This window comes from Nesoenas mayeri, assembly GCF_963082525.1.
Source record: "Nesoenas mayeri genome assembly, chromosome: 2".
Classification (NCBI taxonomy): Eukaryota; Metazoa; Chordata; class Aves; order Columbiformes; family Columbidae; genus Nesoenas; species Nesoenas mayeri.
In genome coordinates, this window is record NC_137543.1 from 127341155 (window position 1) to 127359087 (window position 17933).

At 42.8% G+C, this 17933-nt stretch overlaps 1 protein-coding gene across 7 annotated transcripts in view; it reads right to left on the reverse strand.

Moving 5' to 3' along the window:
- Window positions 1-17933, reverse strand: part of CHN2 (chimerin 2) — a gene marked incomplete at its 5' end in the record, with an annotated part of 164462 nt that overhangs the window by 18222 nt on the left and 128307 nt on the right. For 4 of the 7 annotated variants that reach the window (XM_080338971.1, XM_080338968.1, XM_080338969.1 and 1 more), the window contains one exon: window positions 4730-4975. In XM_080338971.1, coding sequence (XP_080195097.1) covers window positions 4730-4975 — 246 coding nt within the window. Of the gene's footprint in view, window positions 1-4729; window positions 4976-17933 lie in introns of those variants that run through there. The other 3 variants (XM_080338970.1, XM_080338966.1, XM_080338965.1) reach the window with 2 other exon arrangements.

The following is a 17933-nucleotide window of genomic DNA, read 5'->3' on the forward strand; positions in this document are numbered from 1 at the left end:
CTGATTATTCCTTGATCTCTCCTGTCATCAAGGGGAACCAGCCATCAACGCTGACTGAGGCTCCGTCTGAGAAGTGCCGAGTGCCCACCCTTCCCCTGTGCCCTGCAGCTCGGTGGTCCTCAAAGGTTTAGCTCTCTTTATTCATTCACTTCAATTTTTCACGGGTCTGCATTTTAGCTCAAATGGCAAGTTCCCAACTGAAATGCCCTGTGAAAAGCTAGTCTCGGTGGTTTCTGGTCAAGCTGAAACGGGAAAATATTCACTATCTCTAGCTGAAAAAGGGAGACTTCTAAAAGTTTCTAGATGAAGGTGCAAAAATCTCTTTAAGATGCAGTTTTGAACTAAGTCTCTTATGGCTCGCTACTCATTTCAAAGAATTAATGAAGTCTGTTCTTACAAACACACTCGAACACAGCCTGAAGCTCGCACGCAGCACTTTTGAATCATAAATGTGAATTTTGCCTGCAAGACTGATCTCATCTCTATTCTAAACAAAGAGAGGTAACATCAGATCTTAGGTTTTTGAGACAGGTTTTCAGGTTTTTGCCCATTCTTTGTAACCACATCATTACAAATGGTCTGAGCTTAGATTTTTGGAAACACGATCAACATCTATTTATTATTGGTCCCTACCCCATCCTGCAGTCTCAAGAAAGCTCTCTGTGTACACACAGCATAGGTTTTGGCTTCTTGGGCAACAATCAACACGTAATTCCAGCTCCTAAGAAGAGTTTACAGGGAAGCATTTCTTCATATAAGCCAAACCCATGATGTTTCAGACTATATACTATACTTCTCTTCAGTCTTTCATCTTCTTTCTACAATGTTTAACTACTAACTTCTTCACTCTCTTTATTTTCCAGCTCTGTCAATGAAATGTTCCTTAAATTCATCTTTTCACAGTATCACAGTATGTTTGGGATTGGAAGGGACCTCAAAAGATCATCTAGTCCAATCCCCTGCTGGAGCAGGAACGCCTACGTGAGGTCGCACAGGAACATGTCCAGGTGGGTTTTGAATGTCTCCAGAGAAGGAGACTCCACAACCTCTTCGCTGCTGGACAATCTCACCCAGTCTTAGACCGTGTGTCTCTTCTTATTGCCTTCCTGTGCTCTCTCCCACCTTTGCCTTTCAGCCCTCTGGTGCCCTTGCTTCCAAATTTCAGGATTCTCCCTGCGGGCGCTATCCCATTCAGTTTTAGTCTGTGTCTGAGCCATGTCTGCAGAGAGGGGAACTAACACCAAAGTTAAGAAGTGCCAATACAGTGGCAAAAAAACCCCCCTCTTAAACAATATTACAGAAACAAACTAAAAATTGCCTTGAATGGAAATGTGTGTTTTCTACTGGCATTATATGGTGCTGTTTCTGAGGCAACTTTGTTTGTCTGACTGGGTTTGAAGACTTCGTTATTTGCCTCCAAAGAAAATAAGAGGTTTTTCAGACTTTCACCCTGAATACATGCACATTTATACTCCCCTGCAGACTCCTGCTGAACCTGAGCTCTTTGTGGGGAAGAAAAGCTGACTCTGCTGCTATTTTTGTTTAAATACATACACATAAACTTCATGATGTCTGTAAAAAATGCCTCCCACAAACCCTTTGTCTCCCAGAAGCAGTGTTTGTCTGCAGTGATTAACACAATGTGAAATTTATCCCAGAGCCTCCTTTCTCCCAGTAGATCTTCTGACTTGTCAGTAATCAGTTGCCCTGCCTCTCCTAGCCTGCCTGCAAAGGGGATCTGCCCATGCCATAGCAGCAAATAGGCACAATATTGTGGTAAATGCACATTATTCAGCTGTATTTGCTCACTGAAAGCAGCACAGAGGCCCTCTCATGAATTCCCGGCCTAGAACAAAACACATGGAGCATCCCCGAAGTCCACGCTGCCGCCCTCAGGGACGAGGTGACCTCACCACCAGCTGGGCCACCGCTCAAGTTGGCAGGTAAAGCACATCCCAAAGAGCCTGCTGAATCCTAACCCTAGTGAGATGCAAGAGGACTTTCCGATCCAGTTAGGCTGACGCCCACATGGTTACAGAAATACCTCTGTGTTTTTCTAAACAGGGCTTCAGAGATTTATTCTCTTTCCTGACTTACGGTATGTCTACACTGGCTTATGCAAAGTTGTCCTGCCAGACAGACGCCAGCTCCAAACCTAAATCCATGTGACTGTGTTGCGTGCTCAGGATGAACCCAGCTTAACAAATCAGTCTGGATACTAAATCTTTTTTTTTTTGTTCATTTGCCTTGAGTGCCTTGACGTTTGGAAGAGAAGGTGAATGACAAAGCACGGATGCTCAGAAAGGCATAACCTGGTGCCCTCATGCTCCAAACTCCAATGCTCCTTTTTAATTTTTGCATTAGCTTGGAAAGGATGGAGGGAGAGCCATCCTTCCTCTCAATTCATGCCTTGAGTCTATTTTTTCTTATGGGAAGAGACCTAGTGGCGTAAATGCAGTTGCCTTTGCAGGACATAAGATCTTTAAGATCTACAAAAATCTCATCAGCTTCACTAAAAATGTACCCTTCATTTTTAAGATTCTTCATGGCTAAAGGACAAGAGCTAAAGAGTATCTGTTTGTTCATGGAGAATTGCCTATGACAAGATTATGATGGACACTGTGACATGTAACCTTTGTCCCTGTGAACTGAGCAGAATGCTACAATACACGTCAGTATTCATCTAGAAAAGGGGAAGACAACTCTTTGAACGTCTGCAAAATAGCGTTCTCTTTCAGATTAATCCCATATCATCATAGCCTGAGTGCTGTCAAAAGCCATTAAGAATTTTGCCCCAAGACCCATAAAGCCATTCTCTCTCTTTTAAATAATTTCTTAATCCTTTTATGTAATGAATATGGAATATATTAAAGATACTAGATCTGAATTTAGCTGTCTTTTAAATCTAAATATTTTACTCTAAGCGTTCTATCCACACTTTTTGTTCAACAGCTAGACATGTTCTAATATATTCCTTCGGAAAAGTAACTGTATTTGCATAGTGAGCATATTTGTTCATTAAGTAAATGTAACACTTTTGAGTGGCCTTTCTGGACAGTATTTTTTTTTTAAATGTTTCTTCCTTGAGTTTTTTTATTGCCTTGACTAGGATAAAACAATAATTTTCTCCTGTCAAGCTTTTGAATACGTATATATTTCAATCATGTGATTTTCCAGTTAAACTATGACTCTTTTGAAACAGAAAGGAACAGAGACTGTACAACAGCTAGATTGTGCAAACACAAAGTTAACTGGGCACATGTCCAATTATAAATCAAAGCCAAAACAAGGGGAATTTTGAAGAGGAAAGAATGCATGGGTCAAAGTGGAAAAAAGTCTCAGTCATGAGAAAATATTTTCTATTTAAACTAAAATAGTTTTGATATTAAAATGATGATGAGGGCAAAACCCAGAAAGAATGAAAGCGGGTTTAATCAAGCAAGAAAACGCGAAGTATTTCCCCTATTTCCTTCAGTGCTGATCAGCGAGATAAATACTGACTTTTCTGTAGTCTGGGTCAAGGAAGGAGAATGATAAAAGTGATGCTATTATTTGCTTTGCTCACTAATATTTAATTATTGATTTACCAAGTACAGCAGAAGCAGTACAGAGAAGAGCAATGTCTGCATGACAGAATATGTAGAAAAATAAGAAGTGAAGCTTCTTTTGCTAAACCTGGAAATCAGTGAAATCATTTTAATCAGCACTTCTCCTTTTTTGATAGGCCTCAGATGAATATCAGGAAATTCTCTTTCTGCTAATGAGTTGAACTATTCTGACAGTGACCCAGATCAGCATCCTCAAGGAGAATTAAGTAAACTGAGGTTTCAAAGCTGAGATGCATTCCTTTCTTGTCTTGTTACTGCCTCTTATTCTCTCTGTATCCATCCTGATAACCATCAAACCGCAATTTGACAGCATTAGATACGGTAACTGGCTGGCATAGTCTGAAACCAGCACAGTTCTTCTGGCAAAACATCTTAGTACAAGCTGCCTGGAAGGTCCATTTCCAAAGCTGAGTCACTTCCCTGCTGCAGCATGCCAGACACAGCACTTGTGGAAAAAAAGCACCTAAGAATCTGATTTTTAGTGTATAAGACAGGAAAAAGATCATCCATTTAAACATCCCTGTGTTTGTCCAGCTATTTGGTTTAGTATGACCAGCAAACACAAGCTCAGACCCCACAGCTCAGTGGGACTCTGAGGGCATTTCCTTAGCATATGGTGGTGGAACAAAAGCTGGGAGACAATACCACTGCTGTGCTCCGCTTTATTGTTAGGGAGCACCCCGGCTCCCTCAACATCTTCTGCAAACAGAAATGGTCCAAAATGTTTGCTGGTAAAATGCTACTGACTTCTGACAGTAGCTAGATTCTGAAAAGGGCCCTTTTTCTCATTTAAAACCAGATGCACTTTAAGATAAAGATAATCAATATGAAGTACTTTTTTTTCTGAACAAAAAAGAAACTGAATCTGAGAAAAAAAAAGGTAAAATGCCAATCAGGTAGTGTAGTTAGTAACAAAACTGTTATTTGGATTACTAGCCTATGTAAAAGCGTATTAAGAATGCAGTCAGGGGAACTTAAAGTAGAAAGAAAAAGGTTTTTTCCAACTCTTTTCTCAGAGCTGGTATAGGTGGGCGCATGAAAACTCGATCACGGCAAAAAATAAAATGCAAGGCATCAAACCAAGAATTTTTTAGCTGAAAATAATAGGAAGTTGTGCTTACCTTAAAATTGTGTGCTTTTTCATAGTTGAAATGGTTGTCGTTTTGAGTTAAGGCTGCTCTTCTGACCAAGGAGGTGATCTGTGAATAGGCAAAGAGTTTCAGAGGTTGCCACAAAAGTGCCCCCTTGACTCCCACCTTCACCCCCAGGGCCACAGCCAGGAGCTCTTGGCGCTTCCTTCCTCGCTTCGACTTGTGAACAACGGCACAGGTTTTCTCATTTTCCAGCCACAGATCCTCCGAGAACATAGCGCTGGGATCCCAAATCTTTTCCCTGTCTTCCTCGGCGCCTGGGAGCCTGACTGTCGTCAGCACGGCACAGTTTGTCCAACTGCTTCTGATGTTAGACAGCAGATTTGAAGCAGCTGCAGCCCATTCTGCCGAGACCTCTGGCATGTGACTTGAATGGGCCGGCTTGTGGGACGGAAGGAGCTTCTGCATCTGAATAAGTAACAGCCTGTGCCGTGCGATTTCTTAAGGCAGATGTGTGCCTCTAACAATAGCCCGAATTCATACACTCACCAACCTTCCCCCCTCCCTCCCTGAGTGGTGGTCTCCAGCTAGGTGCTGCCAAAATACTGGCTGGGGGAAACAAGCAGCGTTACAGCTTCACACCCAAATGCATCTCCAGGGCCAGATCGCTTCAATTCCGCAGCAGGTTAAAAACAAACAAACAAACAAAAAGCCCCAGGAAAGCCCACACAACTGAATCCGATGCTGCATCCAATTACACTCAGACTCGGAGACTTATCAGCTAGCAGTCTGCATGCCGGCAGATTAAGACCTTAAAACCATGATGACTGTTTAATCTTACAGGGCTAAAAATCTCTCCCCCCCCTTTTTTTTTTTCCCCATATCCTATACAAAGGAAAAAAATCCAGCAGCAGTCCAAGCATCACTAGCACTTTTATGCTATGTTTCGAACCAGAGCATTTTGTCCATGTGCACTTGGCAGCACAGAGCTAGCTCACTGTCAGGGAAAGCTGAAAGCCCAGCTGGGAGAAGGGAGGCCAGGATGCCCCCGAGCCCTGTGCAGGGCTCGAGTGAAGGCAGGGGAGCTTCACACAGATGTAGGAAGCCCATGTGCACAGCCTTGTTTGCAGAACAGGGTCTGCAAGGTTTCAAGAGCAGTTGCCCTTTGCTCTGGTTATATGCATCTATAGATTTGAGAGCATGCATCTATAGATTTGGGGGGAGGGGGAAGTGATTTCTAGCTAAAGCCGAGGGACAGGAGGGATCTGGAGCCTGACCAGTTTGTGCGTCACTGACAGCTTGCAGCATCATTTTGGCCACTTGATTAATTTCTTTAAAGGCAGGTAGTTCCCCTGTCCCACGATGGAGATGTGTGACACCGAGCATCCCCTGGGAAGCATGTTCAGCGCCTGCTCCCCACCAACTTCCCTGCCTCTGGCTCCCCTCTCCTCCTCCCTTAGTGCCCACTCTCCACCCGTAAGAGGATGACAGGAGTTAGCTGTGAGATTTTATTCTCTGCGGTGTGTCTAACACTTGAGATGCCGTGACAGAGCAAACAGGGAGGTTACCAGCGCTACGAGGAACACCGCGTCTCTCAACTAGGGACACTAAAGACCACACCAGCCTTTTACAGTTGGCCTCACTTCAGCTTACACAGAAAACATGTGAAATTAAAGGATTTAATCCACTCACATTAACTTGCCTCATTTTTTTATTCAGTCTGCTTTTATCTCAGGCTGAAAAGTCAGAAAGTTCATCTAATTCACTTACTAAAACCTCCACCATGTACACCGCCTGCTCTCAGTAAAAGCAATGCTCTCCTGATTGGAAAGCCCGTGGGGACAGATGGTCAGCCGTCAGTCACATCAGGCTGTGCAATTTCAAATAGTGCCCTATTTCACGTTTTCAAGAAGTCATGCAACCTGCAAAACCAGCTTCTGAGTTATAAAATGATGCACCTGTTTCTATGTATAACACACTTGATTCCTTTCTTTTCCTGCTAACTCACAGCACCTCTTTTTACATGTTCCCATTCTCCAAAGTTTCTGCTCCTTGGCAGGGAGGATTTCCACACAACCCCATATCTCCCCGAGCAGTTGCTGCCTGCCCTGCCTTTCCCCAGGGCTCGGCACCGTTACCTGACCAGCGGTGACAACTGGCTGTGATTCATGTATGAATGCTGCTCTGCCTGGAGGAAATCCCTGCTGCTCTTCCATATGTCCTCCCGCTGCTAAGTCCTGATTTCTGCCAGCTCAGGACTTTATCTGCTTTCCAACAGATAAAGAGAAACTACACCTCCACAGGTCTCTCTCAATATATTCAAGAGGTGAGGCGCACTGTTTTTAGGGACATCTCTGACCCCATCAGCCATAATGGCTTCAGTTTGGGCCATCATGAAGGAAACAGGAGCAGCTTGAAGTTTTTATTACACTCTGGTTTCTCTCCTCAGTACCATTTTAAATGTGTTTACATTTATCTGGAACAAACCCCCCAAACTAGCTCTGAGTTGTCATACACCTCTGAAGCTAGAGCATCTAAATCCCCATATATACATAAGCTACTTTCTCTCTGACTTCCAGCATAACAGATCCAAAGTCAAAGAGAGGTCAGTTTCCTAGTAATGCTCTAATATTTGTATTTATGTCACTAGACTGATAAAAATCCCATTATATAACCAATATTTTTTACATAACATGGCAGATTTGATATTCAAGCTACGGGCTTATGATGATACATCTTGGAATGTCTATTTATTAAACTATTTTTGGAATTATCAGAGTGTCATCCGGGGATCAGACACACAGTACTATATTTGATGGAAACTCTGAGTGTTCCCACAGAAGCATTAAAGTTAATAGACTTGGAGGACAACTAAGGCAAACCAGTTCATATGACTAAGGCAGATCAGTATTTACTGTTTATCGTATATGAAATGGTATTTATTCCCTAGGTTTCTTTTTCTGCCTTGCTTGGGCCCTGCTTAGACAGTTGTTTAATGGGATCCTTTGCAAACACAGGATGTGTACAGAAGGCCAACAGTGAGTGCATCCTCTTAAGAAGCTTAATCATACAAAGTCCTACCAGGTTTGGTGACTAAAATGGTGCTGTAAAACTGAGATGAGCTGGACCACATATGCAACCCCTTCCCTCTCTAAAAATAAAGCAAATGGCAGCAATCACAAATTCTCAGCATCAACCAGTTCCAACGTGAAGATACTGTAGGCCAACCCCAGTGTTCTCTTTTATCCACTTCCTTTTTTGTTAATACAAAATTTACTCGATATGGTGTCAGCTCATTTAAAGAGCATCTCCTGATCAAGTTAGCAAGTTAGCCTGCAGCTAAGAATGCCAACAGCTAAAAATATTATTGCTGGTTGTCACTGAACGTCTAAGGTAGAGAAGGCTGAAAGGCAAATACAGGTTGTCTGCATTTTCAGACCAAAGGATTTCTGCATAACTATGATTTTAGTTTACTAGTGTCTCTGCAAAACACATGGACTGTATAGCGAATTAGGCATTTACAGCAAAATAAATGTCACTGAACCAGAATAATAAACTTAAAGCGGGGGGGGAGAGGGCAGACTCAGCTGTTGCACCATTTCCAGGATGCCTTCGCAGCGTGCGCTGAACCACACCATTGTCTCTCCCCTCAAACACTGGCGTCTTGTTTGCTCACAAAGGCCTCAGGGGGAGGAAAAAACCAATTTCAGTATGAAAAGCTTTCGGTTTTGTACATGTTGCACGACTCCTGTTGTAACAGTGTGGGCAGCGCTGAGGACTCACTGCAAGCAGGCGGCGGGGGCACTTCACATGCCGACTGGCTCCTTCATGCCAGCCCCAGCGTGGCTGGAGGAGACACTGTGGGAGTGATGGCTCCTGTCCCCCAGCCACCGCCGTGCCCGCCCGTGGCTGGCAGGGATGTGGCATGGAGTGGCAGGTCATTGGCTTGCTGCACCACAGCAGGCAGAGGAGTGACACAGGCACATCTCCTTGGACAACGGCACAAGCGAAAGGGAGATTGCTCCATGATGAGGAATTGTGACAAATCCATGACTGATCTCTAACTAAATACACTTAACACCGCACATGGATACAGTCACAGGTCAAAGAGAGGCCTGTTTCCTCGCAGTCACGGCATAGCCGGGAATCTGCCAGACAGATTACGTTTGCTCAATTGCAAACACACTGTGGAGATGACACACGGTGCAGGAATCTCACAGCTATTGGGTTTTTCCTGGTTTTTCTCCCACGAAGCCCTTCCCACGATGTGCTTAGGAGACAACACTAAAGAAGCCGGCTCTTAGCAAAACGCAGGTCACTGCAGGGAAGTGGAGGCGGAGGCCAGTCAGCCACAGGCCTTGGCCATCCCACAGTGCCACCAGCCATGGGACTGGGAGCTGCCACTAAAAGGCTCCTGTGCTGCTTGAACACTGGGAAGACACAGGCTCCAAGCAGAAAACGTCCTGAATACAAAGCAGAGCACAATGCCTGCAGACTGATGTTTGCCAAGCCCATCTTGCAAACCCCGCTTTCCTAAGAAACCCTCCCTCTGGCAGGAGGCTCTCAACCTCAGTTAGGTGAACAGAGACTGCAGAGCTGAGCAGGGCCAGGAGGCTCCATGACACAAAGCTTGGGGTTAGGGAAAGAGTCTGGCTGCACAGAAACCCATCTGCTGCTGCTCTCTGGTTCGCTTTTGAGGGAAACACAATCTGCTTGCTTCCAAGGAATCAAACATAGACAAAAATAATTAGCACTAATTGGCTGTCAACCTCCTCTGTTCAACAGAGCTCCAACTGCCATCACCAACAGCCTCACCCGAAGGCAGGTCTGGCTGAGCTCCTCAAGGGAGTTCACAAGTGGTGTCCACGGAAAACCCAATAGTCTCTCCTTTCCAGCACAAAACTTCCTTTCAGGTGAACTGAAGCTCAATAAACTGAACATTGCCAGTTAAAAAACAAAGCACCATAGGTTTTTTTTTAAAGGATTAAGATATAATGATAGTTCTGCTTTTTACTCCTCGGGGTTTCAACTTTCTTTTTTTTAATAGCCACCAGTCCCCCTGCAAATCATGAGCCTGAAGTGCTGTCAACAATACACATAAGTGTTTACAGCAGCAGATTACTGACACTGGGCTCCTGTTCTGGAGAGCCTGGGTGCACTTCCATCACCATCAAACCCACCTATCTTTTGAGGATAACCCACTGCAGAGCAAAAGGAACTGCTCATTTAGGAGGACTCCTGCAGTAAATGCTTTGACATTAAAATTATGAAAATTTCAATATTTACATCTCTCCTAAATTAATGTGATTGATAGTTCATTAGCATCAGAGTAACCAGTTGTCATTTATATGCAATTCTTTCTAACAGGGTATTTGGTCCCTCGTCCTGCAGATAAAAGACATAATTCACCTACAGCAAATAGAAATATAATCTCCCTTAAACTCCAGATGCCCTTTCTAAATCCTTCTCAAACACATTTTTCCATACACATCAAGATTATTTTTCCCCAAACAATGCAGTGAAATAAACAATACAATAGCCAAAGGTGAAATGCTGTAGATTAAGGAAGGCCCTAGCAAAACTATCATTAAAATAGAATAAGTCCAGAAATAAGGAAAGGATCTAGGTAGAGGATAAACTAATTCAGCAGTTCTCCCGCATACCCTGTAGAGATTAACATGGTAACAGCAGGTCCAGCCTATTTATTGCCTCGACTTCCTTTTCTCCCACTCTCTCCTTTATCCTTCCCAATCCATCTCCATACTTGTCAAGATTATTAATGACGTTTTCCTGGCCAAGTTCATGATCCTCTCCTCTGTGCTTAATATTCATGACCAAAACAGTAGCAGAAGGATGGAAGAGCGGGGGTGTGAGGGCAAAGCAGGACAGATGAGAGCAGAGCCGGACACTGCTGCCCTTGCTGTCACCACATAGGACGAGGAGCACCAGGTCCCCTATGTTGGGGCTGGCATGAACCCCTTCACTTGCAAATAGGGCTTCCTCAGGGAAACTGCACTAAATTAATTTCTGAATTACTTCTCGTTCTCTGTGTTGATACAACACACGTGACTGAATTTGATTGACTGCAATGTAAGTGAATGAGTGTTGTTATCGCACCTATAAATAATCTGTGATAACACCTGGTCTGTAGTCAAATCAAAATTCAAACATAATATTTATCTTTATCTTTGTAGAAAATCTGCAGTGATCCTATTATTCTGTCAATTATGTTTTTGTTGACAACAAAACTAACAGAATATTTTTCTAACAAATGAACATTTAAGGATAAAATGGATGGATGGATGACAGGTGTCTAATCTAAATGAGTAATCTGGTCTCTCTTTATAGCCAAAAGAGAAAACCAGAAGCCTCCAAACAGGGATTTATCCTCTTCTAAGACGGACCAAGTTTAAAATGGGTGAGCTTGATTTGCCTTCTTGCAGCTCATTTATGGATCATATAAGGAAATTAGATGACTCAGGTAGAAACAGATAGCTTATTTTAAGATACTCAAATTTAGATAAGATTAATCTCTCTCTGAACTCTTTTATATTTCCATTTTTCTATTTTTTCTATTATCTATTCAATTTTAGAATAAATTGAATACGGAACCATTTGTTTTATCAGCCGCAACCATATCTACAAGTAATTCTAGAATAATAACTGTACTTTGTTTTGGTTATCGATACTTTCCATACTTTCAAGCTGGCTAAGACTCGTGCTCTGGAAACATGGAATTCCCAGTTTACTGTATCTTTTGTTACACAGCTGCATGTACCTTTATAGGCTTATCTTGGCTCATTGGATGAACTTTTACAAGAAGTACAACTATAGAGGAGTCAGTCTGTAATTAATACAAATTTCTAATGCTGACTATATACGTAGGCAGTATTTTGACATTTCACTCACAGAGGAAATAGCCTAGCAACATAATGAACTTAATATGATATACAATGGCCTCTCTGAATTAAGAGGGAAGTGACTCATGCTCTCTGCAAGATACGGGACTATTAGTCAAGAGACAGAGACTGAAAAAAACATCCTAAACTTTTTTATCCAGACTCTCGGTGGACGCTGGCTCAGCACCATGTAAGCTCTACATGTATATGACCCATTCACCTTTTTACATTTTTGCTATGAAATTCTTGTTTTCTGAAGAAACATTACTTTGTTTAGGAAAGACCAGCCTGCCATTGATTAAAGCCGTCATTGCCCTGCAAGGAGACTGCAGATCTTGAACTAGAGCCAAACCTGCTGAGCTACCACAATGAAGTGGAGAAGTTAACACGCTTACTTCCCGGTCTAGGGTGACAGACAAAGGCAAGAATGTCCCTTGTGAGAAAGGTGATGTCTGTGAGCACGGTGCAGTGCCTTTGGAGGGATGGGAACCGGGCGGGAGGCACCATAAGCACTTGCTTATGGTGCACATAAGTCCTGTCCTCAGGGCCCTTTTGCTTTGCTTGTGTGGGGCTGTCATTAACCATAGCTGCTGGTGCACTGAAAGAGCTGGTTGCCATACTCAGTCACAGGGTTAAATTGAGGACCAGGTTTTGTGAGACTACATTAAGTCTGTTTAATTCCAATACATCAAATGAATGAGCTTGATAATAAATCCCAGTGCTATACAGCTACTGTGTTGTATAGCTGGTGGGTGTAAGGCCTGGATGTTTGACCATATGCCTCATTACACACCCAGACACATACATAGCACAGTACGCAAACACCTACATCCTCACTTTTGGGATAATTCTCATTTCTCTGTCTGAAACACTACCATGCTCTACAGACAGGTATTATCTCCAACCAACACAGTAAAACTGAACTTGTGGTTTAACCTGGCAGGCAGCTAAACATCACACGCAGCTGTTTGCTCAGTCCTCTCCCATCCAGTGGGATGGCGGAGAGAATCAGGGAAAAAAGGTAAACCTTATGTATTAAAGACAGTTTAATGGGACAGAAAAGAAAAAGACTACTACCACTGCGACTACTACCATCACCACCACTACTAGTAGAATATATAAACCAAGTGACACACAATACAATTGTGTACCACCCATCAACCGATACCCTGCCAGTTCCCGAGCAGCAGGAGGAACAGTTCCAGTCCCTCAGCCAGCTTCCCTCAAAATATATACTGAGCATGACATCATATGGTACAGAATATCCCATTGGTCAGTTGTGGTCAGCTGTCCTGGCTGTGCCCCCTCCCAGCTTCTTATGCACCTGGCACAGTGTGAGAAGCTGAGAAGTCCTTGACTACTTCTCAACAACTAAAACATTAGTGTATTAGCAACATTAGTGTCATTCTAAATCCAAAACACAATATTATGCCAGCTACTAGGAAGAAAATTAACTCTATCCCCGTTAAATCCAGGACATTAACATATAAAAATAAATAAAATTTTAGAAATACATAAAGTTCTTCTGTTTCTCACTTCGTGTTCTGATACTATATGGTGGTGGAGTAAAAACTTTTCTCAGAGCAAGACCAACTCAGCCTTGCAGCATATGCTTCGTATGCTGAATCCTACAGACCATAGTCAGAGCTTATGTTCATACAGAAATGCAAAAATCCAGTCCCTCTAGGGTTATGACAAAATGTGGAAGAAAACAGGGTTTAGGAAAGTTTCCCAGAAACGACAGAGTCAGACAGCAATGGCATTTATGTTTGGAGCCACTAACCGCTCAGCAGAGCCAGCTGATCTCCAGAGAGGCTGTAAAGTGACGCCGAGAGAGCTACCAGAATGTAAAGTATGCTGTGGCAGTCTCGGGAACCAACAGCAGCGCTCTAAGTTTTGCCTGAGCTCAAGACAGCTTAAAACAAGAGACTTTAATGTGGGTTAAAGGAAAAATTTATGTAAGTGAAAGAAAACAAATAATTTGTGAACTGGTGATTCGTGAACTGGTGATCATCTTGTCTAAAAAACTTGCATTCTATAAAGTTGTTCCTGAACAGTAACAGCTCAGGAGTGGATTCTCGATGGTGTGATGCTCTGTTCCTTTAACACTCACGGGGAGATGGGCATGATAATCAATTTGCACAGAGGACAGTGCCAATATCAGCATTAAGCAGCAAACAGGATTTTTCTCTAGTTTTGGCAGTTTCTGGGTGGTGTGAAGGAACTCTAAAGCTTCAGTCTTAAAATTATGAACAGCACGACCAGTTTCACTGCTGCTCAGCAGTCATGATACCTTCAGTAAACTGCACAGTACAAGGACCTAGAAATGTAGTCATGTGTTTTCCATCATTAGTAGTATTTCTGTCCCCTTTTATTGCAGCATCTTGTGACTTCTTCCTGTAAAACCCCATCAACTAGGGAGACAATCTAAAGTGAAAGGAATTATTCATGCTGTTTAGGACACAGAGTAGGCAATTAGCAAATAAGAACACAACATGTTTTCGGGTTGAAAGAAAACATTTTAACAAGCTCCTATAAAAATGCTGTCGTTTAGGACTGTGAAGTTCTATTTCAGTATCCTTTATGAAATGCATGACAAAAAGAAAAGAGGGCAATAGAGAACCATTTTCCACATGTGTAAGTGGGACTATGGCATGGAGGGGACCACTGGTTTTGGTGTTGGGCCAAACATGGCTGTTTATGGCTTATCTGAGCTCAGCTGTGCATCCATGAATGCCTCCATGTCCCAGGATGTGTTCCCCTGAGGCTGGAGTATTCGGTGTTTACATCTTACCCATTTGTGAAATATGCGCTCCTGTCCCATCAAGCTTTAGGAATGTCACCTTGTTCATGAGAGGCAGGGTCAAATCCTGGACTGTCATCCAAAAAGTGGTAAGGCTGTGAACCCTGGTATATCTCTGACTAATGGCTCCAAAATGTGTGTCTGCTTAGAAACAGGAATTCATGAAGACAAAAGTGATTGGGGTTAAAGAAAAGACAGGAGACTCTGTGCTCATCTGTGATCACTTACCTATCTCATTATATGCATGAATTCTACCCTGTGTATTACATTCACCTTTGGTATATAATAAAGGTTCCTATAGCTTAAAGTATTGGCTTCTGCTCTCCTTGTGGACACAGTGCAGAAAGAGAATAGTTGGGATAGGACTAGCAGCACTTGTTGAAAAGTAGAAAGCTGCCTGCAGGAATGGGCAATGCCATCCTGTGGAGTATGTACCTCCCTCCAGCTCACCTCTCAGAAAAAGGAGCTCCATGCAGAACTAAATTTTTCTCCTGAATGCGACTTCTGAGCAGCACTCAGCCCTTGCTCAGCTTCCTTTTTCCCACAGAGAAGCAAGGGAACTACCGTGTGCTGCAGACTGCACGTGAAAAGCACGGTTCACTGAGCTCTTATAAGGGTGTGTTATAGGATACGCAAACCACTTGAGATCACACACTTGGAACTTGTATGAAGTACCAGAATGTATCCAAGCTGTTTTACTTTCCCTTCAAAATAATTATCTTGTGTCTTGTTTGCTTTGCCCGCTGCTCGAAGCTGGTTTTGTTACTCCATTACTCCGTGGGTAAGTAGCAGCGTGGCTCCCCTTGAAAACACCCGAGCATTCCCATGGCCTTTAGAGGAAAACTTGGACAAAGACTGACCCCACTTCTCTGCTAGTGAATGAACATATAAAGGCTGTATAATCCTAGTTTTATTTTTGCATACAGCATGGCATCAGGTGTCATTTGACCCTGATATCCTTATAACTCCTTGTGACCTGCAGGCCACTGCCCTTTGGTACGACGCAGCGGCTTTTGTTCCTGCTGGCACACCACGCACAGCTGCTCCCGCCATTGTTTGGATGGGGACAGATGGCTGCTCTCAGCACAAAAAAGAGATTTAAAAAGAACTGAGGGAATGACATCACTACCCAGCCAAGGATTTAATTCATGGGACCCATGGGGCTACCACCGGCATGAACCCAACCTGCAATTGACTCTGTTCATGGAAAGGAAAAAGTTTGTATTTTGCAGAATGGAAGATGTTTCTTTTGAAATATATAGTTGCCATCACTCCAATATTTATATTTGTTTACAACTGTTTAGCTAATCTCAATAGACAGCATCCCATCAGCAGCAGCACTTTTAAAGTACTCAAAAAGCAAGATTGACACTGTACCCTACATCTAACCATGCCTATAGTTCAGCTGCAGTAAGTTGGTTTACAGCTGATTTATTTTGTTTTCCTTGTGACAAGGAGTTCATAAGGAATGGCTGGGGAAAACACAAAACAGAATAAATGAGCTTCACCATTAGGACTAATCCTGCTAAGACACTTTGAAGGTAAAGGATTTAATCTGTATCTTATAGCCCCACTTAAGTCAACAGAACTAAACCACACAAAACTTCAGTTCTGGAAGTAGTTAGCTTTGTAGTCACTTTTCTGCCTTGAATTCAGCTCCAGATCTATGAAACCACTCTGAATTCTTCCCTTTCTATCACCAGACACTGAAGGGTGGCAGCTGTTGCGGTACTCCAGGACAGACTCTCTGGAGAAATATGAATACCTTCAATGGACTGTGTAAGCAGTGATCTTGTCCAGCTAAAGTATTTTCTGCAGTTTACTTATCTAGTGTTTAACTGAATTTATATATTATCTTACATACACTATGCAATTACTGCTTGGGACAGGGGAATTTGGCCTCTGTATATGTGTGGTACTTGATGCCATCTTCACCATCATTTTTCTGCAGAGCAGAGATTTTTGCTTTGCACCATGATATTGCTTTGCAACCTAGCAAAACCACTCAAAACCCATGCAATGGAAGTTCCAAAGTTGAAATAATAGTGAGATCTTTCCAAACTGTTAACCTCCAAGAAGAAAGTTAGCAGTATACGTAAGGCATGGTATAGACAAGAAGTGTCATGGATATATCTTATGTCATCAGCAATCAGAACAGGATGAATGACTTCTGCTGTTTTTAACACTGTTGACCACACAGACTAGGATAAAATAATTAACCTTTCTGTGACTTCATTTTCCAGCTGTAGAATTGACATAATACAAGCCTGCCTGTGATGCTGGGGCTTCTATAAGAAGTAACTAGTACTTGCGAACCCTCTGCTATGGTGTAGGGGGAATAATACAACAGAAGTACAATTTTATAAGAAAGAATAATATTTTGGTAAAATTTGTAAAATTCAGCAAACATTTTTTAAAAAACTAAAACTCAAACATGCTGATATTCATTTTCATCTACAGTGTTAAGTGTACTGTTACATTTAAGTGATGTTACTGCTTGTAGGAATGTCTCATTGAAGACACCTGTCAAAGTGGTCATGTAGCTGCTACCACCCTCTGTATGTTACCATTACTACACATTGCCAAAAGGACCAGAAATTATTTTCCTAAACTGTTTTATTTCATCCTCCCTGTGAAACAACTGACAGGCACTAGACACGCAGGAATGCTGCCATATGAAGATGACACCATTCCACAAGGAATAAAAAGCTCCTTCAAGTTGTTGTTGTTGTTTGGGGTTTTTTTTCTTTTTTTTTCTTTCCTTTTTTTTCCCCCTGAATGAGAAAAAAAATGAAGTAATTTCTTCTTTCCTTGGGTGACTGGGAACAGCAGAGACCCTCTCTTCCACATGACCTGGGCTGGATTTGGGACCCACCACCCAAAGGTGTCCCAGTGCAGCTCCAGCCCCAGCCCCACCAGCTGAACCAGGCTCAGACCTGAGGATGGTTTTACGCCTGAACAGAGATCAGTGTCCATGGGAGACATCAGTGTCTGTTTGTGGGTTTGCCCAAAGAACTAAGCTGAGCCTTTTTCTTCTTGTATCTAACCACAACGAGTAAGGTTCAAATTATCTCCTTGGGCACAGCTGTACAAACCAGCTCTATTTGGGAGACTTCTAGAGCAAACCCGCGGCTTTCAGTGCCTTTGCACAGCTGCGGCCAGCGGACGGGAACGCAGAAAACCATGTTGCTGATGAGACAAGAGACATAACAGCTCCCATCAAATGCACTCTTTGAGTTTTACTGTCTCAGCAATGCTGATGGCAGCACCAGCACATACTAGAAGGGCTCAAACTGATAAAGTGCTGCACGTCTTCCACTGCCACTAACTCAGACCTGAAGGCATTCAGCACACCATGGCGTTAGACCAGAGGTTATGACAAAAAAGAGGGAGGATTCATTTGCTTCATAGAGTACCATCATTCTTCACTTCGCTAATCTGAAGAGTAGAACAGCATATCAGTCAATATGGTTGAACTTGGTGGGGGGGATTTTTCAGGGAAGCATCTTTTGTTGCAGAATACATGACTCAT